Source organism: Protopterus annectens, chromosome 13.part0 (genome assembly GCF_019279795.1).
Source record: "Protopterus annectens isolate FY-2018-M chromosome 13.part0, PAN1.0, whole genome shotgun sequence".
NCBI lineage: Eukaryota > Metazoa > Chordata > Ceratodontiformes > Protopteridae > Protopterus > Protopterus annectens.
Genome location: NC_056747.1, coordinates 16548617 through 16576185, shown reverse-complemented (window position 1 = coordinate 16576185; position 27569 = coordinate 16548617). Strand labels below are relative to the sequence as shown.

Here is a 27569-nt window from a genome sequence, read left to right as displayed (position 1 = left end):
AGTAGGTTCTTATGGGATAAACGCGGTCAAGTTAGATCTGAGGATCGGTTCTATAACCCATCAGTGAGGAAGAATGAAAAGGACATCAGATACCACTGTTTCTAGCAGACTTGGACCGTGCTTTCATCTGGACTGTTCTAGGTGGTGATTTGGGTGGTGAGTAGCCTGCCATCTAGGTAAGGAAATACCGAATTGTTGCAGTCTCAGGTGAGCTGTTATTACTGCCATACAATTGGTACACACCCTGGGGGCTGAATCCTTAGTCTCAGGTGAGCTGTTACCACTGGCATACACGTGATTAACAACCCAGGGGCTGTGGTGTGTCAAAAGGGTAGGGCTCTGAGCTGGAAGTGACTGGTTCCCAGCTGAAAGTGTAAGCGTCTCTGAGAGCACCTCTATTTTGATGGGACAGTACACTTCCTGAAGCTCTATGGTGGACATCCAATCATCCTTGTGTAGAAATGGCAGAATGGATTGAACCATGATGATCTGGAACTTTGATTTTTCCACTAATTGATTTAATTTGCTTAGATCAGAATGGGTCTTGGGTCTCCTGTCTTTTTGGCACTAAAAACAAACGCAAGTTCTAATTCCTGTTTGGTCTGGTGGGACCTCCTGGATGATGCTTGTCTAGCAGCTTTTGAATTTCTTGTTCTGCAGCTTCATTCTGGTTGGGTGGAACATTGGTGAGCTTCTTTCTTCTGGAAACTGGAGTCTGGGTGTGAAGTAACTTCTGGATATTTTTAGCACCCAAGTATTTGTTATAGCAGCCCAGGCTTCTGGGTGCAAGGACAAACGTCCCCTGACTGCCTCCAGAGGGGACCAGTTGGGCAGTGTTTCAGGAGTGCTAAAAAGGTCTACCTGGAAAAGAATCTTGGAAACCCTGAGTTTGCAGACCTCCCCTACCTAGAGGATGGCATCTTCCATTCAAATTCCCTCTGCCTCTGAAGGTGCTGTCTCTGCAGGAATCCTGGAAAGGTCACTTGGATTTGCAGAACCACATTTTCTTGCCCCCTCCAATTCCTTGAGAAAGTCTGTTATGGGGTAGAAAATTTAATTCCTACAGCAGACATGGTCTTTACTTCTTGTTCACTGCAGGCAAGTGCTTCTTTCACAAAAGGGCCATACAAGGATGTTCCATCAAAAGATGCACTGATGAAAGATTTGAAAGGCTCCACAAAATTGCACAGCTGCATACAGGCATGCTTACTTATGGTAATACCTGAACCAGCCACCCGTGAGGAATCTTCTGCTGCATGAAAGATTAACCTCATGGACGCACCAGAAATTGACAGGAGTGACCAGTTGAGAAAATCTTTTCATATCCTCAAGACATGGACTCTGACAGTTTGATAGTCCTTTTGTCAAATCTCTCTTTAGCCTTGTAAAGTGTCAGGTAGTTCAGGGACCTCAGGACAAAGGTCGCTGAAGCAAATACATGCTTTCCAAATCTGTCCAGAGCCCTAAACTCTATGTTACAGAGATGGACAAAGCAGCTCTGCTAGCTCCATTTTGGTGGCTGCTGCCACAATCATTGCAATCAACAAGGACTCCTTTTCTCCAGATGAGTTTATCCTTCGGCAGGGCTAAAAACCTTGTCTGGGTGGCATGGGATTGGTTCAACAGAATCCATCTTCTTCCATGCCCAGTGAGAGACTAGGTTGATGAGATCAGCTGGGGGAGTCACCCAAGACTTTGATGGACCACCACCAAAAGCCTCTAGAAATACTGACTGCTCTGGACAAGTACTGTCAGTGGACTAACCACCTTTCTGTTTGAGCATCTCAAATGTCTGCAAAGGAGACATCAGGTAGTGATCTGGGGTTTCCTTCTTCCTCAAAAACAGTATCTTCAGTGAGAAATTCCAAAGGGGCATCTATATAGCTCCTCTTGCATATTCTATTCTTGGTGAACCTCCTCAGAGGGATGTTCTGGGGAGGTGTCAGAAGAGAGGGGAAGTTCTTCCATGGGAATTGATTGGAAGCTAGGTGGAACTGGCTGCCCCTGTGGAATAAGTCTGACAATCAGAGCTCTGAACCAAAGAGGAAATAAGGGTAGGTTCCAATGCAGATTAAGAGACAATGCCTCTAGAATGGGAAAAGACCCTTTTCCACAACCTTGAAGGCAGATGGACCCAGGGAAGCTGTAGCCACTCACACCGGAGCTGAATGTTCCAATATGGGTAGATCACGACTCTGACCAGATCTGTGCCTTCAGGAGGGAAATAGGCCCAATGGAGGCTCTGAAGGGCAGGGATGGCTCAGACATCAGAGTAGACTGCGGCCCAACAGATCCAATGCAGATGCTTCAGCACTCATCCCGGTTCCAAAGGCATAGGAATAGAACTGATCAGGGATACTGTAAGAAATAACTCTTCGCATCTGACCCTGGAACTCTGAGCAGTCGGATCCTGGGGCCCTGAAACCAAAGGACAGATCAGAAAAGGAGATAGCACTGTGTGAATTTTGGTAGGAAGACCCACAGAGATCCAACAGGGGACAGCAGGGAGCCTTCATCTGGATCTGAGCTCTATGGAGTTTTTGCATCACACTATCCACATTTGTTTTGGAGAGACTCCTTGATAACCTGATTGACTAAGTAGCTGACTGAGGTCTGGAATGCTTTTTAAGTGTCTGAATAAAGGCAGAATGGAGCAGAGGAGAGACATGGCCAATCAAAAACTTGGGTGATCAAGTCCTCAGCTTGCAAGATGTCTTAGGTTTAGGATACGAAGATTCAGGATACACGTAGGATCTGGCCCATAATCAAGTACAATGCCCACAGTCTGTCTTTTCAGGTCCAATGAACTCGCAGCTAACAATTTTGGAACTTTTGAAAAGTGGCTCTGATGAAGTCTTAGGAGACTTTAGAAGAGAACAGACCCAGGGAATTACAGACCTATACGCCTGACTAGCCTCATCTATAAGGCCATGGAACACCATTATGGACCTCATAAATAAAGACATAGGTGAACTCCAAACCGTGGACCCTACCCAATTCGGGTTCGTGGAGGGCAGATCCTGCCTGTCAAATCTGGTGAATTTCTTTTAAAGTGTGAGCAAAGCCATTGATGAGGGTAAATCTGTGCACACAACATACTGTGACATGGTAAAGGCTTTCAACACAACCCACATTCAGGCATTACCAATAAACTTGGCAAACTGAATGTAAGCCCCTTCGTTGTAAAATGGGTTGCCAACTGGCTCACAAACTGGACACACTATCAAAGTGAGCGACTCCACATCAACCAGAAATAGAAGTTATGTTCTTACCATAACTTTCCATGTTAGTTGTCTTCTTCTCGCCTTCTTTCTTGCTGGATGGGTTCGGAGCCGACCTCTGCTCCGACTCGGCCACTCTAAAAGCTCGAGAGTTGGTTCCACCGGCTCGAGGCTGCCCCTATATCCCACAATGCTAGGCGTGAATTACCTCAGATCTCGTTTGTGAGCTAGGCCCAGCTAATAATACAGCCAGGAAAACTGGAAAGAGTCCATCTCTACCTCTATAAACAAAGGGAAAGAGAAGGGTGACCTAAGCCTGATCTAGGAAAATATGCACAGCAGAGCATATACCTATCGCAAAGAGGTGGTAGAAAGAGAGGTCACAATCAAACTCCTCTAGGTCTGTCCAGGCCAGGGGGAAGGAGGGTGGGACGCAAGAAAGAAGGTGAGAAGAAGACAACTAACATGGAACGTTATGGTAAGAACATAAAGTACAGTTTTGTACCTACCATAAATGTAGATGTCCGAACTGGATTGCATCTGCAGTCATAACAACTGGGTTGTCCTGTCGTCAGGCAGCCCTTCGGTCGGCCGGATTCCAAAGTCCGGGTCCGGCTTCGGCTGATGTTGCACTTCACCCAACGTCATCTCTGCTGGTCTTCGGGTATAAAGGCATCAGCCGACGCCATTTTCTTCAGTGTTTCTTGCCCCAGATGCCAGTTGCCCTCTTGGAAGGCTAAATTTTGGGCAAAAATGCCAATGTTTCCCAAAGGATAGAAGGCAAACACAAAAAATAAGTATGTATGTACATATATACAAACAAATACACCATAAGAGACTCCCCCCCCACCAGCTAGCTATTAGGAGGGTAAATACCCTAGGAGTACCACAGAGGGGAAGGAGGGAGGGTAATCCTGACTGCAGATGCTATCCAGTTCGACATCTACATTTATGGTAGGTACAAAACTGTACTATGTCCTTCATGGATGCATCTGCAGTCATAACAACTGGGTAGAATACCATAGCCAACTAGGTGAGGAGGAAGAATAGATTATGGTGTGGTTAGGATCCCTTGCAGTACAGCAGTGGCAAACCCTGCTCGGGATCTGGAATACAGAGGTAAATTATAATGCTTGGCAAATGTATGCACGGAGGTCCAAGTAGCCGCCTCAATAATGTCCTTGGTTGCCACTCCTCGTAAGAAGGCTGTGGTAGTGGCTGTTGCTCTTGTAGAATGAGGTCGTATGTTCTGTGGAATTGGTTTTCCATGGAAGGAGTAACATAATTGTATGCAATTTCCTATCCATTTGGAGATTGTCTGTTTGGAAATTGCTTTTCCTTCCCTTCCTGTTGCATAGGCTACAAAAAGCTGGTCAGTTTTTCTGTTACTTTTTGTTCTGTCCAGGTAGTAGCGTAGCTGTCTGTGTACATCTAAGGTATGCAGCATTCTTTCTCCTCTGTTTTGTGGGTTGGGGAAGAAGGTAGGTAGGTGGATTGCCTGGTTTAGGGACACTCTGGATACCACCTTAGGCATAAATGTAGGATTAGTCCTCATGGACACTATCTTGGTGGAAGATTAGGAAGGGTTGTACTGCCATTAGGGCCTGAAGTTCAGAAACCCTCCTTGCTGAGGTTATTGCCAGTAGGAAAGCAGTTTTCCATGAAAGATGCTGTAGGTCTGCTGTTGCTGCTGGTTCAAAGGTGCGAGTGTCAACTTTTCTAGCACAAAGTTCAAATCCCAAGCTGGTAGAGGTGGTTTCCTAGGAGGTTTTACATTCTTGATCCCTCTGAGGAACTGCCTGAGTAGAGGATGTGAGAAGACAGGTGGATCAAAGCTGTATTCTGCTGAAATAGCTGATGCATGTATCTTGATGGAGGAATAGGACAGGCCTGTATGTAGAAGCTCTGCCAAGTACTCCAGAATGTTAGCCATATCTATATTCGACACATCCTTCCCTCTTTCAACACTCCAAATGACAAACCTTTTCCATTTCCCTGCATAGTTCCTTCTTGTTGAAGGTCTGCGGGCTTCAAGTATAATGTCTTTAACCCTTTGGGAGAGATCTGGAATAGTTGCTGCTATGTGATGTGCCATGCAGTCAGCTGCAACGTTTTTAGGTTTGGGTGCATGATGCTGTAGTTGTTCTGAGTTAACATCAAAGGCATCAGGGGTATTGACCACATTTTGTCCCGAGACATGCTCCTCAGCAATGGGTACCAGTGTTGTCTTGGCCAGTTTGGAGCTATCAGGATTATCCTTGGATGTTCCTCCTTGATTTTTAGTAATACCTTGTGTATCAAGGGAAGAGGTGGGAATGCATATGCTGTCAGGCCTTTCCAGCTGAAGGAGAGCGAATTCACTTTCGATGCAAGTGGATGGAATGTCCTTGTGCAGAATTTTTTGAGCTGGTGGTTGAGAGGGGAAGCGAATAGATCTATCTGTGGCATTCCCCATTTCTTTGATGGTCTTGAAGATGTCCGGTGTAGCATCCATTCGTGAGCATCCGAGGTGGTTCTGCTTAACATGTCTGCTAGAGTGTTCTCCTTTCCCGGTACAAACATTGCCTGTAACTGGATGTTGTAGCTGAGTGACAGGTTCCAAAGGTCCAAAGTCATTCTGCATAGGGGGTATGAATGAGTGCCTCCCTGTTTGTTGATGTACCACATGACTGTGGTGTTGTCTGTCCTTATCAAATGACCTTCTTTGAGAAATGGTCTGAATTTTTGGATTGCCAGTTTTACTGCCAGCATTTCTTTTAGGTTGATGTGCAGGTGAAGTTGGTCCTCGTCCACAATCCTTGCACGCATTTGTCCAGCATGTGAGCCCCATCCTAGGTCTGAGGCGTCTGTTGTGATGGTTTGGCTTGCTTGATATTTGTGAAAGGGTAAGCCTGGGTTTGACTGGCATGCTTAAGCCCACCATAGGAACTCCTGTTTTAGGCATGGAATTAGTGGAATTTCTGTTTCTAGGCTGTGCCTGTGTTGGGACCATAAATTCTTTAGGTACCACTGTAGTTTTCTCATATGCAGTCTGGCATGTGGAACCAAGATTATGCATGATGCCATGAAGCCCAAGGCCTGCAGAACTTTTCTTGCTGTTAGCTTGCTGTGGTTTGTTAGTGCCAAGAAGTAAAGAGGGAGATCTTTTGTTTTTCTGCAGTTAGGAATGCCATTTGTTTTACTGTGTCCAATTCCGCCCAAGAATGTCCTTGTTTGGGATGGAATCAGCCTTGATTTTTGCAAATTGACTGTGTATCCCAGTGCTTGTAGCAAGTAAATGACCCTTTGTAAATCTGTTGTCAGCTTGCTTTTGTTGTCCCTTGTAGCAGGCAGTCGTCCAGGTATGGATAAATTTGGATTCCTGTAGTCTGCAGTGGCGATTACTGATGCCAGGCATTTTGTGAATACTCTGGGCAGTAGATAAGCCAAAGGGCAATGCTGAGAATTGATAGTGCTCTGATCCTGCAAGAAATCTGAGGTATCTTCTGCAAATTGGTCGAATGGGGACGTGCAGGTATGCCTCCTTGAGATCTAGAGTTACCAGCCAACACTCCTTGCCCAGCATGGGAAGAAGTTGCTGTAGGGTCAGCATCTTGAATTTTGGGACAATGATGTATGTGTTTAAGGTGGACAGATCGAGAATAGGTCTCCAGCTTTTTCCTTTCTTGGAACTAGGAATAGTCTGGAGTAGAATCCTTTGCCTTGTTCTGTTATTGGTACTCTTTCCACAGCTCTCATCTTTGTTAATTGCATTATCTGCTGTAGAGCTTCTGTTTTTGATTTGGAGGTAGGTTTGGCATTCCTCTTTGACTGGTATAGTGTGGAAGTGGAACCGTAACCTTGGTCTATGGTTTGCAAAATCCACTTGTCTTTTGTGATATAGTGCCAGTTCTTTGAAAATAAGGTTAATTTTCCGCCTAAGGGTGCTGCTATTTGTTCCCTGGTAGGCGGAGTTAGAAACAAGTCACAGTGATTGCCCTGTTGTAGAGGAAGAGGCTGTGCCAGTGTCTCTGTTATTACCTTGCCACTGTCGCCCTCTGTAGGCACCCCTCTGGTTTGATTTCTGCCTCTGGAACGTCTATTCCTGCCCCTTTGGGATCTTGTGGAGTCAGGAAAGGACCAATTTTGGCAGGCCAGTTCCTGCTAAACCTTGGGGGCTGAACCGGCAAGAAATCTTTAACCGTTTGTACAGATTTTGCCTTTTCTTCCATTTTCTTCATTACCTGCTGGGCAGGTGTACCAAACAAACTGGTCTTATCCATAGGAGCATCTAATAACTTAGCTTTAACATGATCCGTAAAACTTGTTCCTTCAGCCATGCATGTCTTCTTATCACTGTGCCAGTCATGGCTGATCTAAATGAAGCCTCCAGTGCATCATAGCCACATTTTAAGGAATGGTTACTAACCTGTTGTATGTTATTTACCATTTCTAATAGATTTTTCTTATCTATAGAGTCATCAGAGGATAGCTTTTAGTTAACTGATCAAGCATAAACTCTTGGTATTGTATCATGTGAAACTGACAGTTTAAAGCTCTAGCTGAGAGAGTAGCAGAGGTGTAAACCTTTTGCCCCATCTGTCTAAAGACCTGGCTTCCCTTTCAGAAGGAATAGGGTTTTTGCTGTGGTTGAGGCTACTGCCTTAGGGCCCTGGGATATAGTTTCGGGTCTGCAAGAGGGCCTTGTATAGGTGATGATAAGTGTCTGGCACCCTGTAAAATCTATCTGGTTTGGCAGGTGCTGGAGGTAAAGAATCTGGTGCAGTGCAAACATCATTAAATGCATCGTCCACAACAGAGAGGACAGGAGGTATAGCTAAGGGCCTGTGTTGTGGTAGGTGCAGAAAAGTCCTAAGTCTTTTCTGGAGTCTGAAAAATCCTGTTCCTGCCATTGGAAATGTTCTCTCATGGCATGTAAGGTTTCCCCAAAGGAGAATTCTTCTGGTGGGGAAGCAGCTGGAATGGATTCTTCAGCATCTGAGTCCTCAAAATTGGAGAAAGGAGCCTCTGGCTGGTCTGTAATATCTGAGTCTTCTGCAGAATCATCAGAGGACACAGGCTCGAGGGCTCTGCTCTAGGTCTCTTTCTGGGGCTGAGAGGCCCTGTCTGGGTGAGATTGAGATCCCTAATTAAGGATATTAAATCTTCTGCCAGAGTAAGCATTTGTGAACTAGAAGTGGGCCTGGTTGAGGGGTTTAACAGGCACTGACTTAGTAGATTTGGCTGCTTTAGCCCTGGCGAAGGCCTTAATAGACATGGCTGCAGGAGGCCTAGCAGCACCACGTGCTGGGGTAGAGACATCCAAAGGGATGGTGTCTGGTAAGTCACTAGTAACCACTGTAGTAGGTAAAATTTCTGAGGCCGATTCAAGTAAGGTAACCGGAACCTCAGTAGTAGTCATTGATTCGCTGTACTCTGATCAGTTTTCTCGGTTTCGCCGAAACCGAGACACTCGTTTGCTTAACCATGGTTTCGGCCGAAACCGCGGACCGAGTGTCGGTCTTTTCTTTGCGCTTTTAATAATTTGGGTAGTCGGAGGATCCGACGGCATAATGTACGCAAATTCAGAGCGAAAACTGTTCAGCAACTCCGACCGACGCCTAAGCTCGTCGGTTGAAAGAAGCACAGGCCGAACAGGCTGCTACGTCGTGGTCTGGGCCTAAACAAGGCAAACAGTAAGAGTGGAAATCTTTATGAGGTATTTGTTTCCCACAAGTTAAACAGTTATTGACTTTTTCTGACATCGGCTGAGGCAAGAAAGAGTCCCCAACGGGGTACTTAGCTTTTAGAAGTCTTCGAAGGAGTATTCGGTAGTAGTAATCTCTGGATCTGACCGACCGCACTTGCGAACAGCTTCTGCTTCACGCCACGGCAAGAAAGACTGAAGAAAATGGCGCCGGCTGATGCCTTTATACCCGAAGACCAGCAGAGATGACGTCGGGTGAAGTGCGACATCAGCCGAAGCCGGACCCGGACTTTGGAATCCGGCCGACCGAAGGGCTGCCTGATGACAGGACAACCCAGTTGTTATGACTGCAGATGCATCCATGAAGGACATCTTCTATATGTTAAGTTGTCTATCTCGCCTTCATTCTTGCTGGATGGGACCGCGTCCCTAGCACCTTGTCCCGGGTGGCCTAACGGAACAGACTCTTGAGAACAGTGGAACCAAAGTTAGCTCTATGCCTAGAGGCTAAATCCAACTTATAATGAGAAATGAAAGTGTGAGGAGTAGCCCAAGTAGCCGCTGCACAAATGGTGTCAATAGGCAGTCTGTCTTGGAAGGCTATAGAAGTAGCCAAAGCTCTGGTGGAATGGGCTTTAGGTTTGTTAGGCAGCTTTTGGTGTCTAATCTCATAAACAAGGGAAATCAGAGATGTTAGCCATCTAGATAATGATGCCTTTGAAACTGAAAGTCCCTTTCTGCCTTCTGCATAAGAGACAAACAGCTGGTCAGATTTTCTGAATTGTTTGGTTCTATCCAAATAGTACCTTAACTGACGAACATCTAGCCAATGCAATTTTTGTTCAGACCTATTAGAATATTCTGGAAAAAACACAGGGAGGTCAATGCTTTGATTTAGGTTAGACGCCGAGGCTATCTTAGGTAAAAGGACGGGTTGGTTCAGAAGATACCCTGTCCTTATGGAACAGCAGATAAGGAGGTCGACAGCTGAGTGCATGAAGTTCTGAAACTCTTTTAGCTGAAGTAATAGCTACCAGAAAGAGAGTCTTCCATGATAGCAATTTTAAAGAACAGGAGGCTGCAGGTTCGAAAGGGGGAAGAATCCAAGAACTAAGAACTAAATTTAGGTCCCAAGGAGGAGGAGGATTTCTTATAGGAGGTCTGAGTAGAAAAACTCCTTTCAAAAAGGCTTTGCAAAGCTTGTGGGACATTATGGCAGACTCTGAAATGCCCACATGAAAGTTAGAAATAGCTGCCAATTGAACTTTAAGAGTAGAAGGAGATGAACCTGCATGGAAGAGTTCAGCTAGAAAATCCAGGACCATATGGATGGAAGCAGTGAAAGGATCTATGTCCCTTCCTTGAGCCCAATAGGCGAAACGTTTCCACTTACTCAAATAAATCTTTCGAGTGGAAGATTTATGGGAAGCTATCAAAATATCTCGAACAGAGTGAGATATTTGAGGAAGCCTGGCTAAGGTTGGAATTGGAGGAACCAAGCAGTGAGGTTCAGAGAGGGAAGGGAGCGATGAAACTGACCCGACTAATGGATCAAAAGATCTGGAACTAGGTCCAGATGCCAAGGTCGCTCCAACAGAAAATGATGTAGAAAGGGGAACCAAACCTGTCGAGGCCAGTAAGGAGCAATGAGGATCAACGAGGCCTTCTGAGCGATAGCTTTCTGTATCACTTGAGAGATTAGTGGGAAGGGAGGAAATGCATACAGAAGTCCCCGGGTCCAAACTTGGACTAGAGCGCCTCTGCTGGGCTGGCCTGGTAAAGGGAATAGGGTGAAAAAATCTCTGCACTTGCTGTTTTGGGGAGTAGCAAAAAGGTCGCAGCAAGGCTGACCCCACTTGAGAAAAATTTCTCTCACAACAGAGTCTTTCAGAGACCACTCGTGAGGCATGAGGATAGCTCTGCTCAACTTGTCCGCGATTTGATTGGACTTCCCGGGGATGTGCGTTGCTATCAGAAACCGCTGAGAAGAAATAGCCCATTGCCACAGTCTGAGTGCTTCTCGACACAGGGGGTAGGACCTGGTTCCGCCTTGTTTGTTGATATACCACACTACAGACATATTGTCCGTCTGGATTGCTATCGTTCCCAAGGGAAGAGAGTCTTGAAGGGCTTGCAATGCTAAAAGCACTGCTCTCATCTCTAGAACATTTATGTGCAAGTGGCATTCGTCTGGTTGCCATGTGCCCTGGACAGTTCTGCCCTGATAATGCCCCCCCCACCCGATCAGGGAGGCGTCCGTTGTCAGAGTAGCAACCGGAGGGGAAGGAACAAAGGGTCTTCCCAATAAGAGCTGAGGGGAAGACATCCACCACAGAAGATGATTTCTGCATGTTTGCGTAATCATAATGGTGTGGGACATTGGAAGTTGCTGGTATGACCATTGCGTGAAGAGCATCCATTGAAGGATTCTCATGTGAAATCTGGCTAACGGAAGCAGAGGTATGGCAGCCGCCATAATCCCCAACACTTTCAGAACTAACCTGGCTTTGATTCTGTTGCTGCTGAAGAGGAGCGAGACCAGTTTGTGTGTGTCTGTTATTCTCTGATCTGTTAGTCTCGCAGACATGTTGACTGTGTCTAGATTTGCGCCTATGAAGGTAATAGTACGACAAGGCGACAAAACAGACTTTTCGCAATTTATTGAAATGCCTAAATTTTGACAAATGTGAAAGGTGTAGTCCCTGGCCATTAGAAGAAGATGCTTGGTGGGAGCTGTGAGGAGCCAGTCGTCCAAATATGGAAACACCTGGAATCCTTGACGTCTCAGGTGAGACGCTACCACTGCCATGCATTTGGTAAACACCCGGGGGGCAGTGGTGAGACCAAAGGGCAGGGCCCTGAATTGAAAATGACTGGTTCCCAGCCTGAAGCGGAGGAATCTTCTGGGGCATCTGTTCATTTTTATGTGATAGTACGCATCCTGAAGGTCTATAGAGCACATCCAGTTTCCCTTTCCCAATAGGGGAAGGATGGACTGCAGCGTGACCATCCGAAATCTTGTTTTCTTGACTGACTTGTTCAAGATACTGAGATCCAAAATTGGTCTCCAGTCCCCTGTTTTCTTTGGAACTAAAAAGAACCTGGAGTAGATTCCGGATCCTTGCTGGTCTGCTGGAACTGGCTGAATTGCTCTTTTTGCAAGCAGCTTTGAAATTTCCAAAGCTGCAAGATCCCTTTGAACGGGTGGAACATCTGGAAGGGATTTTTTTGATTGGTTTGGAATGCGAACGAAGGGAATGGAATAGCCTTCGGAAATGATGGACTGTACCCACTTGTCGAGTCAGGGATAGCCAGGCTTCTGGGTACAGTGACAATCTTCCCCCGACTGCCTCCGAAGGTGGACAGTCGGGCAACACCTCAGGGATGCTGAAAGGGCTTATTGGAAAAGGTTTCGATTGCCCTGGTTCTGGACCCCTCTGCCTCTGGGGCGGCGTCTACCATTATTGTTCCCTCCTCTGCCTCTGGATGGGAACCGACTCTGTCGCCAGTCAAATTCCCTTGTGATTGTTTATGGAACCACATTTTTCCACTTTTCTGGCCTTTGGGGTAAGGTCTAGAAGGAGTAGAAAACGGACTCCGGCGGCAGAGAGAGTTTTGAAATCCGTCGCACCTAGTCAAGGTTTCTTTCACTTGAGGACCAAAGAGATGATCCATCAAACGGGAATTAGTGAAAGACGCTTTTAAAGGGGTCCGCAAAATTGCATAGACGCATCCAGGCATGCCGGCGTAAGGCAACACCTGTCCCTGCGGCTCTACTCGCTCCATCAGCCGCATATGAGAGGAGGCATGGAGGAGTTCGCTATCGAATTCAGGGTAGTCAGCTGGGTGTTCATTTTGTCCTGAAAATCTGCAGCTGAAGGATCCTTCAACATCTCACTCGCTTCCTTGATCAAGTCTCTCTGGAGACGGGTGAAATGGCATAGGTAGTTCAGCTTAACGCATTGCAAAGGTCGCTGAAAACATCTGCTTCCCATACCTGTCCATAGACCTAGATTCTTTGTTAGGGGGATGAACAGGCACTGAAGGATCAGCTAGTTCCTTCTTGGTGGCAGCAGCTACCACCATAGCATCCACAGAAACACCTTTGGTTAGAAATTGTTTGTCAGTTGGTGCTGTTATAAATTTAGAAGGTCTCCTGGGGGTAGGGTCCACTGAGTCAGGAGCCGTCCAGGCTTTTGCCACCACCTGCATGAGGGGATCAAAGGGAGGGGACACCCAGGAGGTGGAAGGGCGAGAGCCAAACGCCTCAAGATACACAGATTCATCCTCCGAAGGGTTAAGGGCTGGCCAATTTCCCTCTGTTTCAGGATCTCTAGAATGTCCGCAAAGGAGACATCTTCAGAAGGGGAACGGGGAACCCTCGGAATCCTCTAAATCTGTGTCAGAGGTGACAGACTCAGGTGAGTCTATGTGCTTCCTCTTACACTTTCTCTTCCTAGGGGCTCCTGCCAATTCAGGGAGGCCTCGAAGAAGATGAGATCCCACAGGGGATTCTTGAGGAGCTGGCTCTCTGCGGTCTGGGATCAGGGAGTGAGTCGACATAACCAGAGGCACAAGAGGGAGGGGCGGACGGAGCCGACTGTGGAGTCGAACAAGGTTCCAACACACTCCGCATGACCTCGAACGCACCCCTGTCTGGCAGAGCCAGAGGTCCCCGCCCGAGAAGCTGAGAACCTCCCTCGGCACCGACAGAGATGGCTCGAGGCCGATGTCGGAGCCGAACTCACCAGCCAAGCACCGAGAGGGAGAGGGGGTCGGACAAGGGTCCGATGCCACTCACCCTCGGAGCCGACGAGGGAAGTCCGCCGAGATTCTTCAAAGAAGAAATCGGAGCCGACGACGGAGCCGAAGACAAATGTATCGGCTCCGACGCTACCACAGTCTCGGTTCCGACGCCCGGCCCGAGCTCAAAGGAGTCGGAGGAGGAATATTTATAGGAATAAGTTGAGGCATCGACTGATGAGTCGGGCTCTGAAGCATTTGGGCCAGTGCCTCGGACTTTAAAAGTCGACTCACTACCCTCTGGAGGTCATGATCCGAGAGCCACGATGACCTGGAGGAGTGAGATCTGTGGCTCCGTTCAGACAGCAAGGGAGAAGCTGGAGCCGAATGAACGGAGCCAAGGGATGGTGACCTCGATCTCTTTCTAGATGTCGGCTCCGATGGTCTGATCGGAGCCGACCCAGGAATCTCTAATGCCTCGGCTCCGGCCGGAGCCGAGGGAACCACAGACACTGTAGTCAAAGACTCATCGGCTCCAGCCGGAGCCGATGTAGCAGCAGGCTTCGAAGCCTTAGGCCTAGACTCAGAAGCTGGAGCCGAGGTCTTGGAAGCCTTGGAAGGTTTTCCCGAGGTAGCAGATAGGGAACCTTCAGGCTTAAGCAAACCCCTTAATATGAGTTTGTTTTTTCTTTCCTGCAGGACTCTAGGGCTGAAGCCATGGCATACAGCACAAGAGTCCTGCAGGTGTAAAGGTCCCAGGCAGTACACACAAGAAGTGTGACCGTCTGTCAGAGACATTTTCTGACAGCACGAGTCACACTTCTTGAAGCCTGAGACCTTTGAATCCTTGGACATTTTCAAGGAACCGAAGTGTAACCACACACAATAACACACACACAGATTACACTGTCAGAAAAATCTAAGTAAGATTACTTTAAAACAAAACTTCTGAAAAGTAAGTTAAGTTAAAGTTAAGAATATAAAACTCCTATCAAAAACACATACACACACTGAGGGAAGGAAGGGCCCGAAGGCCTAAGGAAAGAACTTATTAGTTCTTGAAAAAAGGGGCTGGATAAGATGGTAGAAGGGATAAATATCCACTACACTAAAGGTAACAAAAGGGGATAAACTAAGCTAGAGTAAGTTTAAAGGTTATTAGACTAATCTAATTTAAACTAACCTGGAGCCGGTAGAAAACACCTCGATCGCTGTAGCGGCAAACGAGATCTGAGGTAATTCACGCCTAGCATTGTGGGATATAGGGGCAGCCTCGAGCCGGTGGAACCAACTCTCGAGCTTTTAGAGTGGCCGAGTCGGAGCCGAGGTCGGCTCCGAACCCATCCAGCAAGAATGAAGGCGAGATAGACAACTTAACATTACCTGTTACCAGCGGTGTGCCAGAGGGATCAGTGCTGGGTCCGTATATACTTCTCAGAAGTTCAGGTCAAAACACAAGGGTTGTGGCTGACCAAGTTTGCAGACGACTGCAAACTAGGTGCAATTACTGAATCCTCAAAGGTCTGTATACTCCAGGATAGTGTCACACAGACCAACGACTGGTGTATTGGTCACTGTCTCAAACTGAATGCAAAGAAATGCATCATCATTCCCTTCAGCACAATGTCCCTTCTCACTATCAAATCAATAACAATACCCCAAGTACCCATGAAGTGGTAAAGGACCCGAGATCACATGTTGAACGCGAACATAACTTCGACCACCAAGTGTCGAACTTGTAAGGAAAGCTTTCCACATAGCTCACTTGATTAGTAAAGGCATCGCCTTGAGAGCAAAAGTTGTAACTACCTATACTCGGCACTTATCTGGCCCATAATGGAGTACAATGCCCCATTTGGTAGGTTCCATACTAAGCAACCAAAGCAATTGGAGCGAACTGAGAGGTTTCTAACAAAGATGATCAAGAGATTGAGGTTTCTAACAAAGATGATCAAGAGCGTCCAGCATGTGCCTTATATGGACCTATTAAATCACAGTTGCTATACTTTGTATTGTATAGACCTCTAAGGGAAGACTTACGCCTGGCCTACAGAGCAACCCAAGACGCAAACCTAATGAACTTACTGCATATCCATAAATCAAATAGGTCTAGGGCTACCCATTCCAAGGATTTAAATAGGACATGCTGCAGGGCTAGATTTAACTCTCAGTGACTGCCACCTCTTTGGAACAAGCTACCAATTCATGTGAAACACAGCACCTCTATGACACTGTTCAAGAGGAACCCGGATGAGTGGATGGGGCACCATAAATTCTTACTGGGTATAGCTTCCACAGCCCCCCTGGCCATGGGCAGTCATCACTAAATGCAATCTTAGGTATTGACTAATACCTCTACGGTATTACACTGAGTTGAAACGGCTATGCTTAAAATGACCTCCAGGTCTACTGCCTAATCTCCTATGATCCTATGCTCAGATGGAGCTTTTGAAAGCTTACTCGGGGGGGCAGCAGATTCACTCCTTGTGGGCATCTAAGTTAGAGATTTTATGCCAAGTGCATTTTTTTTTAAATCCTGTTGACTTGTCAGCCATGACAGTAACAATCCACAGAGAACGAAGTAGTTAAACATATCTGTCCTCCTTTAAAGAAGAAATACCACCAATGGTTAAAAAAAATGTTTAATCTCAATGATTTTATAAAAATTATACCAGTTTTTATATAAAACATACAAGGCCATGTCAAACCCAGATTTGATGAATATGCTTCACCTCAAAAAATCTAGATCCGTCAGAGCCACAAGGGCGGGAGACTTAAACCTCGACACGGCTATTAATAGGACGTGCTGGAGGGATAGATTCATCACCCAAAGACTCCCTATGCTGTGGAATAAAATCCCGGTATATGTGAGGCAGAGCACCTCGCTGGCCTTGTTCAAGAGAAATCTTGACCAATGGATGGGAGATCGCAGATATACCCCAGGGATTACCTCAGTGTCACTGCTCAACAGAGGCACAGCAAAATAATGGGTATAGTTCCCCATACTAAAGGGGTGGCTTAAGCCACAAAACTATGGGCTAGGCTTGTAAATGCCCTCGGGCAGATAGCCTAGTATGAACCTATGAACCTATGAACCTATAAATGAATTAGCAAATCTGAATAAATTTTATTAATCCCCAAATTGGATTTCCCCCAAGTACATGGTGCCACTGTTCATATTCTGTCAGCCATTTAAAGCACACATTTTATCCCTTAGCGGTTTTTATATAAACCCTAGCTTTCTGAAAAGGCTCACAATAAAACCATTTTAAAACTTTACGTTCAAAACATTTTAATAAATGCAGACATTAACATTCCACTGTTTACACGACAGTCCATTTGCAAGTCATCTCCCAGCTGCCAATTCAGACACCTGCAGTACCAGCCATTTATCAAAATACTCAAATCTGAAACATCCTATTTCTTAAAGGCATCCCATAGTTACAAAGAGAAGGATCAGCACTTTGCATCTACAAAACTAACCAGAAGACCATGCAAATTGGGGAAAATAAAATCTGACTATAGCAATAACTGCCACCTGCAGCAGGATCCTATAATGAAGGCATCTACAGCGTCGTGTCTGTAGTAGTTTTTGCTCATAACAAATGCCACCATTCCACTGACTCACCTGATGGTAGACATACATCCACTATCATACAGTCTGGATCCTCATCTTCATCTTCCTCAGTGTCTGCCTGGAATCCATCTGGTTCATTCACTTCACTCTTAAACAGAAGAAAAAAAAGTTAGTACAGCATTTCCTAACCCCCTCCCCCAAGTGCTGGAGGCTGTTACTATATTAGTACAAGGCTTATTAGAGGTGTTAGAACTCCGTGAGGGAGTCGTGCTTTCCACAAAGGCTAATGACAAAGCTCGCCCTGTTTAATGCCACGGAATGCCTTGAATAAAGCTTGGCATGGTTATGACTGCCACTTGCCTCTGTATATAAAAAAAAAAGAATTTGATACAAACTGCTGTGAAACATCTATTCTCTGTAGTTGTGTTCATAAGTTATTCTTTGTTTAAAGGATATAGATATATATATAGATATATATATATATATATATATATATATATGTTTTTTTTTATTTTACGTTTGTTTACTGGGCTGGTCCAGCTGTATTTAAGTCCATTTTCAGCAGAGGCCCGGGTAGAAAAGCTCCAGATATAGACATTATCAGTCTTTACAAATTTAGTTAATTGAGAAAAAAAAAAAAAAAAAAAAAAAAAAAAAAAATATATATATATATATATGTATGTATATGTGTATATATATATATATATATATATATATATATATATATATATATATATATATATATAGTATTAACCTTAGCATGTTCTCAATCGCTTCACGGACCTTTTGTATGTTCTCATTAATCGCTTCACGGACCTTTCGTATGTTCTCATTAATCGATTCACGGACCTTTCATATGTTCTCAATAATCGCTTCATGGACCTTTCATATGTTCTCATTAATCGCTTCATGGACCTTTCATATGTTCTCATTAATCACTTCATATATTATAAAATATATAATATATAAATATAATATATATATAAATATAATATATATATATTTTTTTTTATGTCATCATGGGGGGGGTGGGACAGTACATTTCTTACTCTAGTTGCAGAAGACATTGACTTGATAGACAACAGTAAGACGCATTGTATTCACAGAGTAAGACGCATTGTATTCACAGAGTAAGACGCATTGTATTCACAGAGTAAGACGCATTGTATTCACAGAGTAAGACGCATCGTATTCACAGAGTAAGACGCATCGTATCCACAGAGTAAGACGCATCGTATCCACAGAGTAAGACGCATCGTATCCACAGAGTAAGACGCATCGTATCCACAGAGTAAGACGCATCGTATCCACAGAGTAAGACGCATCGTATTCACAGAGTAAGACGCATCGTATTCACAGAGAAGACCTTAAATAACTGTGGGATGTTTAAAATACATCCTGATCAGACAGGTTAAATGCTCAACCTACGTGGTCAGGAGGGAACTGGCCAGGACAAGCAAAGATAGAATGAGATCACAGAAGAGTGGGAAAGCACAGGTGCTGAATTAGTGTCCACTAAAAGATTTGAAAACGCTGAACTACTAGGCGGAAAGACAGACGAGGTTTGGTGAAGAAAGTGCAAACTACTACACTTACGTTACAACCACTCTTGACTAAAGTATCCGAGGGAAGGAGTGGAATGATATCAGAAGAGATTAGGAAGAGATTAGCTTTCTCAACAGTTGTGTCCCATGGGGAGGGTAAGTACAACAGCCTCATAAGAAAATGTACAATTATGAGAAAACATGGGGAAGTCCTGCCCCTCTACTCAGTTTCATACAGACTCCTCAGAGGTGACCTCTGGCGTACAAAGCAATCTCAGACCCTGCCTTGATGGGACTGCTGCATATCTGCAAGTCAAGCTCCACTCGAGCAACCCGTACATGCAACCTAAACCTGGTCTTGATATCAATAGGACTTGATGGGGGGGGGGGACAGATTTGGGTCCCAGAGACTCCCCCATCTGTGGAATAGACTCCCTCCACACATCAAGCAGAGTACCTCATTATGCCTTTTTAAGCACAACCTGGATAACTGGATGGGAAACAGGAAATATGCTCCTGGGATTCCACCAGAGTCCCTGCTGGACAGGAGCTCTGGGTGCTGACTTGTCTAAACATGGGCTAAACTCTTATGATCTTACACAACTACGTAAAAGCAAAATCCACAGTACACAGGATCCGAACAAAATGCCCAAATCACCAACTGTAAAATAATTCCTTTTAATTTTAGAACAGCAACAGTTCACAATACGTAGTCCAGTACAGCAAAAACACAGATAAGCCAAGCGCGTTCACCTAGTAAATTACCAGGCTTTTTCAAGGCAAACAAAGCTGTCCATTTCAGAAAACTTTTTAAATAACACCAGCAATTAGGTTAACCTAATACTAATACTACGTATTGTGAACTGTTGCTGTTCTAAAATTAAAAGGAATTATTTTACAGTTGGTGATTTGGGCATTTTGTTCGGATCCTGTGTGCTGTGTATTTTGCTTTTACTTGGTTTGATTCGTTTATTCTACGATCTTACACAACTATACTACATTGAAGAATCTTACGTTGATCGGTTTCAGTGTTGGTTATTCTCACTGGAAGTGCACTAGAAAGTGAATCTTATCCAAACAAAAGACTTTATGCTAAATTTTCTGGCTTCCTACAGGATACTCAACACTTCCCCTGAAAAAATATTTGTGAACGGATATTAGGCTGAGAAGTTTCAGACTACCAATATGAGGCTCTTCAGATTGCAGGTGCACTGGAACTTTCTTGTCCTAAGATTGAAGGGTGCATTCCTATGGAAGCAAAACAAAAATCATTCCTTCTCAGCTGAGATAAAACACAGCTGCATTAGAACCTGCAGTACATGATTACTTATATTCACCGTTGTAGTAACAACTCTGGGGAACTTCTGCCAAAAAAGCTTTGATAGCTGGCATAACTTTCAGAGCTTTTTACGCCTTCTGTCCTGGCCGACTTGCTTGCACCTGGGCATCAGTGGTGTTAGTTTTCTTGACCTGACTGGTTGAATTATTGTAGCCTGGTGGCACATCACTGGCTGACCTGGTGACCGTGATCTCCAAGGAAGCAGTGCAACAATCTCCCCACCCTGCTTTTCCTGGTTCTAAGTCAGCTCTAAAGAAGGAAGGTGCCTGGGATGGGAAGAGAGTGAAGGAAGGAAAGAAGGTGATCAAGACACCCACTCATACCCACAAATGCCCACACACCATGTGGAAAAAAAAGGGAGATATGTACTACAGCAATGAATATAGTCAAACACCTACACTTCCGGTAACTTACTAACACAGCTGTATTGTGTTCATTGTATTATTCCCTGCTGCAGTAATTCCTGGGAAGACTCAACTGTATGGACCAGCACATGGCTGGACCTTGGTATGGCATGGTAGGAGGAGTTATAGTAAACCACCTCTTAGCCTTGAATGTAAAATCCACTTTGTAATGTTTGGAAAAGGAGTGGACAGAAGATCAAATAGCTGCTTCCAAGATGGACTGTGCTTTGATACCCCACCCAGGAAAGCAGCAGTGGCTTCAGCGGCTTTACTAGAATGGACCCCAATATGACCGATAGTCTTGGTCAAGAAAGGACCCTAATATGACAGTCTTGGTCAAGAAAGGTCCCCAATATGACCGATAGTCTTGGTCAAGAAAGGACCCTAATATGACCGATAGTCTTGGTCAAGAAAAGAATTGCAGAAGATACAGTTGTCTCCCCTTTCCTTACCAAATGAAACGTACAAATGATGCGATCTTCTAATTTCCTTTGCACTATACAACATTTCATTTGTCTATGTTTATACATGGAATTTATGACCATTTCTCCTTTGTTCAGAGATGTAGGGAAAACATAAAAAAAGAGGTGGCTAGTCTGGTACAGAGATAATTTTATTACATTAGGTATAAAAGTTGAACGAGTACATAGGGTGACCCTATCCTTAAGGAAGGTAAGGAAAAGTTCTTTGTATTCTAAGGCCCTACAATTCAGACCATCTCATAATGGAGGCAATAGGCACCAAGACTACAGCATTTTATGAAGCTAATTTGAGAGATGAGGAAGCAACAAGCTAAGCTTCTCTAACATGTAATGGAGGTCCCATAGTGGAAAGATCTCTCCCTCTCTTTTAGGGGAGTGCCAACTATATGCCCCATTGAGGAATTACTTTCATGGCAAGAAGCAATAGGAGGGCACCCCTAACAGACAAGCAGGGATGGCCGATTGAGATCTGCAACAATCCTGCTTTGTAAATGTCTACAACCAGGTAGGTATGAGATGATCAAAGACACAATTGCTTTATTTGGGTCCCGAATCTGAGGCTTCAGAAAAGAATTCCAGTTAGCTAGATGTGGCTTGTTTGCTATATGGCGTCTTAGCCTTTGAGAATGAAGAGCACAAGTTTCCAGAAAATGCAACTCTAAAAGGAACAAAAATTCTGTCACTCTTGCAGTCAGCATTAAAGTCCTTTGCTGGCATGTGTAACTGACCCTCTGCAGAGTCAATAAAATCAACACACATTCAAAGCAACAGGACTGGCTCCTGTCAAAGCTCAGTAGAAGGCAGAACCAATAGGGTGCTGTAAGCAATAGTTTTGGGTTGTCCTCCATTTTCTGTAAAATTATTTGGATTATGGATTAAGGGTAATGGAAGAAAGTTGTGGAGAAAAGAGATCTGCCCAAGTTACACAAAAAGCATCTGCTGCTGGCATCCTGGTGTAGAATTTCTTCAGCTGTTTTCTGAAAATGCAGAGAAAAAGTCTACTTTTAGCAAATCCCATGTACGGATCAAGTCCAAAAAGTTGTTCCCTTGTAAACATCTACTTGTGAGTTTATGCTTCTGTCCCACTCAGGTGGTCTGCTAAAGAATCTTGCTAGGATGCAACAAGTCCTACTCTGTCCATCATGAGTCCTGCACCACACCCAATAATTGTAGTTATTCTGCACATACATGCACCCCATGACTGTAGCCCTGGACATGTGTGTAATGTCCCCTGCTGATATACTTATTCTGCACATACATGCACCCCATGACTGCAGCCCCGGACACGTGTGTAATGTCCCTTGCTGATGCACACTGTTTGAATGGATAATGACTTCAGTTCATCACTCCTTTACAATGACGCCTTTTTCTGAAGTTCTGTCCTCGAGCACCCTAGGTACTGAACTGTCCCACACGGCAACACCAGGTTATTTCCAAGATGTCTGTGGTGAGTATCTGGATGTCCAGGGGTACTGAGAAGGGTCCCACCAGACTGGAAATGTGAATCCACAACAGCCTTTTATGCACAGTAGTGGTAGGATAGAGCACATTACATCAGTTTTTCCCTGCCTCTTAGAAGGAAGTCCTGACTTGTGGGATTTCCTGCTGTAGAAACCCTTGGCCGGTCTGACTGCCAGAGTAAAGATCTCCCTCCTAAGGCTGGCAGACACCTTTCCCTGATGTCAGTATGCCTGGGAATAAAGGGAACAAGCAGATGCCATTGCATCACTTTTTCCTTGCCCCTTAGAAGGAAGGAGCCCCCAGGATGAAGCATAAGCAAAGGACAAGGGTAGAAAGAGGCCTTCAGGGTAAACACCCAAAGGGTCCTCTGGACAGTGCAGAAGATAGAAGCAGACTACTACTGTAAGTAAAAAGGGGCAAGGAGGAAGGGAAAGAAGACTGCGACAGTGACTACACTCGAACATCTGCATTTATGGTAAGTGCACACAACTGTACTTTATGAATACTGCGACAGTGAATACACTCGAACATCTACATTCATGGTAAGTGTACACGACTGTACTTTATGACTACAACAGTGAATACACTCAATCTATATTTATGAGTACGTGTTTACAACTGTACTTTATAACTGCAACTGTGAATACACTTGGAACATCTACATTTATGGTAGATGTTCACAACCCTGTAGTATGTACTTTGTGTTTCACTGTTGCAGTCCTGACTTGTGGGATGACTGCCAAAGCTCAGATGAGGGTACATAGGTTAGTTCATAGGTTAGTACTAAGCTAACTGCTCTTCCGAACCATTTTAAGCCTAGCCAATTACCCCTTGTGAGAATCAAACCCTGCACCTTGTGTTTGTGAGGCAAACACCTTAAGCATTTGGCCACCCTCCCAACCCCCCCTTTTTTTTTCCAACTGCAAAAAGTTTTAATTTAGACATTTATATAAACAAGTGCCCCCTTCCCCCAAAGTCTAAACAAAATTCAGCCCAACAGTTTGTAACAAGAATTATTGAGCAAACCTTTCAAATCTTATTTCTCTATTATATCTGTCTGTGAGGTAATAAGCTTTCTTGGTCAGTTTTGTGAGAACCACGAAGAGTCCCTTCACATGGTGATGAAATTGTTCTTCCAAATCTTCATCTGTTTCTTGCTTTTCCTCTGACTTCCCTGTTTAGCAAGCGAAGGCCATGACCTCTCTTGCCTCTTTCCTCCATCCTCAGCAGACTCCATTCTATCTCATTCTTTACAGTCTTTAGTGCTTGGTAGTAATCATACACAACTTGGTAGCGGCACACCTTATCATCCAATGGAACATCCCTCAAAAGGCTAGGAACCAAGATGGTTTCAACCATTGTTATAGTGACTGCAATGAACTGGTTCACAGCCTCTAAGAGCGACTGCCTCTGGAAGGTGATCTCCATCTCAAAGTTACAGTGAGTCACTACCACTAGCAGATGGTAAAAGCTGGCTTTTCAGGCCAGTCAGGTGCTGCAAAAAACGTGGAAGGGGGGGATTTTTAATCCAAAACACCAGCCAATGGTGTCATCAGAAGAAAATGCGAGCAAATATGAGGTAACTTCCCCATACGGCACCACAATGAACAGCACCTTACTACAGCAAAACTAACTAAACCTTTAGAAGGGTAGAAGGAAATTTATGGAGAGGAGGTAATACCCTTAAGGATGGCAGTAGTAAATCCTGCTCTTTACTTGGAGAAGGCAGATAAGTGGTAATGTTAGGTAGAGGTATGCGCAAATGACCAGGTAGCAGCTTCCAAAATATCTTTGGTAGGTACCCCATGTCATGAAGGCAGCAGAAGTAGAAGTGATCCTAGTAGAATGGGTCCTCAGTTTCAGGAGGCTTCTGGTCATGATGGCTATAACAAAAGGAAATACAGTGTGAGAGCCATTGGGGATAGTCTCGTTTGGAGACTGGTTTCTCTTCAGTGCCAGTGGCAAAGGAAAGACAGAGTTGGTCTGATATCCTGAAAGATTTAGTTCTTTCAAAATAGCTGCAAAGCTGTCTGTGCACATCCAAGGAGTGAAGGATTCTTTCTCCCGTTCTGAAGCTTGAAGAGAATGTGGGCAAGTGTATGGCTTAATTCAAGGAAGTGTCTGTGACCACCTGGGGCATAAAATACTCTGAGTGGAATACATGAAATGGTTCCACTGCCATGAGAGCTTGTAGCTCAGAGACCCCTGTAGCTGAGGTGATAGCCAGTAAAAGGGGAGTCTTCCACGTTAGAAATTTTATATCAGCCGAATTTGCTGGGTCAATGAGAGGTTGTGTCAGTTTTTCTACAACAAAATTGACGTCTCATGGAGGTGTGGGTAGTCATATGGGAGGTCTGAGGTGGACCACTCCCAAGGAATGGTTTCATCTGGGGGTGGGAAAAGATAAGAGGAAGAGTAGGGGATGTGGGCTGAAATGGCAGAGGCGTGAATCTTGATGTTAGAAAAGGACAGGCCTCTGTCCACCAGGGTAGCCAGGTAATCTAAACTGGCAGAGATCCTGGCTGAGTTAGGATTGAGGCCTTGCTGCTGACACCAAAGAGAATTCTTTCTCCTTGCTGAATATGATTTCCTAGTACTAAGTCTTCTAGCCTCTGAGAATGCCTTAAACTAGTCTGCTTAGGGTGAGCTCAAGAGTAGCATTTTGGGGGATTATCCAGGCTGAGAGTTTTGACAGTCTGCAGGGAGAGATGTTCAAGCCTCCCCTTGAACCGAGTCAGAAAGTCCACTCTCTGGAGGGAACTACCATGGTTTTCCTTGGTTAAACTCAGCAGCAAATGACACCACAGTGCTGCCTGGGCCTGTCTGGGGCTATCTGGAAGACACTTGGCCTTCTTCCCTGACTTTTAGGAGGACCCTTGGAAGAGGAGGCAGAGGAGGGAACACAAAGGAAAGTACAGTTTTGTACCTACCATAAATGTAGATGTTAGAGTGCTCATACAGCTGCAGTCATAACAGATGGGTTATCCTGCCGTCAGGCAGGTCCTCGGTCGGCCGAATTCCAAAGTCTAGGTATGGCGTCGGTTGTCGTCGCTTCCTCCGTAACGTCAGTGCGGCAGGGGTATAAAAGAGGCAGCCGACGCCAATTTCTTCAGTTTGTCTTGCCCCAGATGTCAGGTGCCCCAGAAGGAAGGCAAACATAATGTTATGCAAAAGTGCAATGTTGATAAATCAAAAACAGTAGTTGCAAGCAAATACACCATAAAAGAATACCCCAAAAGGTTATATGAAAAGGGTTTGTCATAAGGCCTGTCCTAAGAGGGGTTGGAGGGAGGGACACCTGGACTGCAGCTGTATGAGCACTCTAACATCTACATTTATGGTAGGTACAAAACTGTACTATGTTCATCGTGCATACAGCTGCAGTCATAACAGATGGGTAGAATCCCAAAGCTAAGTAAGGGTGGTAGGCACTAAATGGAACTAGGAGGGGCTAGGATGCCCTGCAGGACTGCTGTGGCAAAGCCCGCTCTAGATTTAGAGTATAGTGGGAGGTGATAGTGCTTGGAGAAAGTGTGCACTGAACTCCAGGTGGCTGCTTCCAAAATATCCTTGGTAGGAAACCCCCTGAGGAAGGCTGCAGAGGTAGCTGTGGCTCTGGTGGAGTGGGATCTGATGCATGCAGGCACAGTTTTTCCATGAAATGAGTAACAAAAGCGTATGCAGTGGGCTATCCATTTTGAAATAGTCTGTTTGGAAATAGCCTTTCCTTGAGTACCTGCAGCATAGGACACAAAGAGTTGCTCAGATTTCCTGAATGTCTTTGTCCTGTCCAAATAATAACAAAGTTGTCTGAATGTCCAAGGAATGTAGTAGTCTTTCCCCTTTGTTTTATGGATTAGGATAAAAGGTAGGTAAGTGGACAGTCTGATTCAAAGCTACACTGGATACTACCTTTGGCATAAAGGTAGGGTTGGTTCGTAAGGAAACTCTGTCCTGATGGAAAATGATGAATGGTTGCACAGCCATGAGGGCCTGTAGCTCCGAAACCCTGCGAGCTGAGGTGATAGCCAGAAGAAAGGCCGTTTTCCATGACAAGTACTGTAACTCTGATGAAGAAGCTGGCTCGTAGGGAGGAAGGGTCAGCTTTTCCAATACGAAGTTGAGGTCCCAAGCAGGGACTGGTAGTTTCCTTGGGGGTTTTATATTCTTTGCCCCTCTGAGGAACTGCCTTAAGAGAGGATGAGAGAATAAAGGAGGATCTGTGTTGTATTGTGCAGAAATGGCTGAAGGGTGGATCTTGATGGAGGAGAAGGAAGGTCCATTGTTTAACATCTCAGCTAGGTACTGTAAAATTTGAGGTATATTTATTACCCAAGGATTCTGTCCCTTCTTTTGATTCCAGGCACAAAATCGTTTCCATTTGGCAGAGTATGCCTTTCTAGTAGAAGGTCGTCTGGCCTCCAAGATGACATCCTGCACCTCCTTGGAGAGGAGAAACTGTTGGGAAATCAAGGGATTCTCCGTGCAGCTAGATTTAGGGTTTTGAGATGGCTGTGAAGAGTTTTGTAGTTGTGCTGGGACAACAGAAGAGGGACTAGCGGTAGGATCCATGGTGGGGAATGTGTCAGGCTCGTCAGGAGCGGATACCAGTGTTGCCTGGGCCAGTCTGGAGCAATGAGAATCATTTTCGGCCTCTCTGCTTTGGCTTTTAATAGAACTTTGGGCAGCAGAGGAAGAGGCGGGAAGGCATAGACTGTCAATGTTGCCCAACTGAAGGAAAGTGCGTCCACTTTCCAGGCCTGTGGATGATAGGTCCTTGAACAAAATTTTTTCAAATGGCAATTTCTGTGGGTAGCAAAGAGATCTATGTCTGGCTGTCCCCATGCCTGAGTTATCTTTGTGAAAATTTGAGGATGCAACTTCCATTCATGTGGATCTGTCTTATTTCTGCTTAGGTTGTCTGCCAGTGTGTTTTCCTTCCCTGGCAGGAATTGTGCCTGTAGTTGAATTATCAGTTCCAGTGCTGTGTTCCATAGGGTCATGGCTTGCCTGCACAGGGGGTATGAATGAGGTTCCCCCCTGTTTGTTTATGTACCACATCACTGTGGTGTTGTCTGTCCTTATCAATAGCTGGCCTGGATGCAGTAGGTC

General features: G+C 45.1%; 1 protein-coding gene across 3 annotated transcripts in view; it reads right to left on the bottom strand.

Annotated features, from left to right (window-relative positions):
* Nucleotides 1-27569, bottom strand: part of CHAF1A (chromatin assembly factor 1 subunit A) — a 1619257-nt gene that overhangs the window by 14461 nt on the left and 1577227 nt on the right. For all 3 annotated transcript variants that reach the window (XM_044090585.1, XM_044090587.1, XM_044090586.1), the window contains one exon: nt 17279-17375. In XM_044090585.1, the coding sequence (XP_043946520.1) occupies nt 17279-17375 (97 nt within the window). The remainder of the gene's footprint in view (nt 1-17278; nt 17376-27569) is intronic.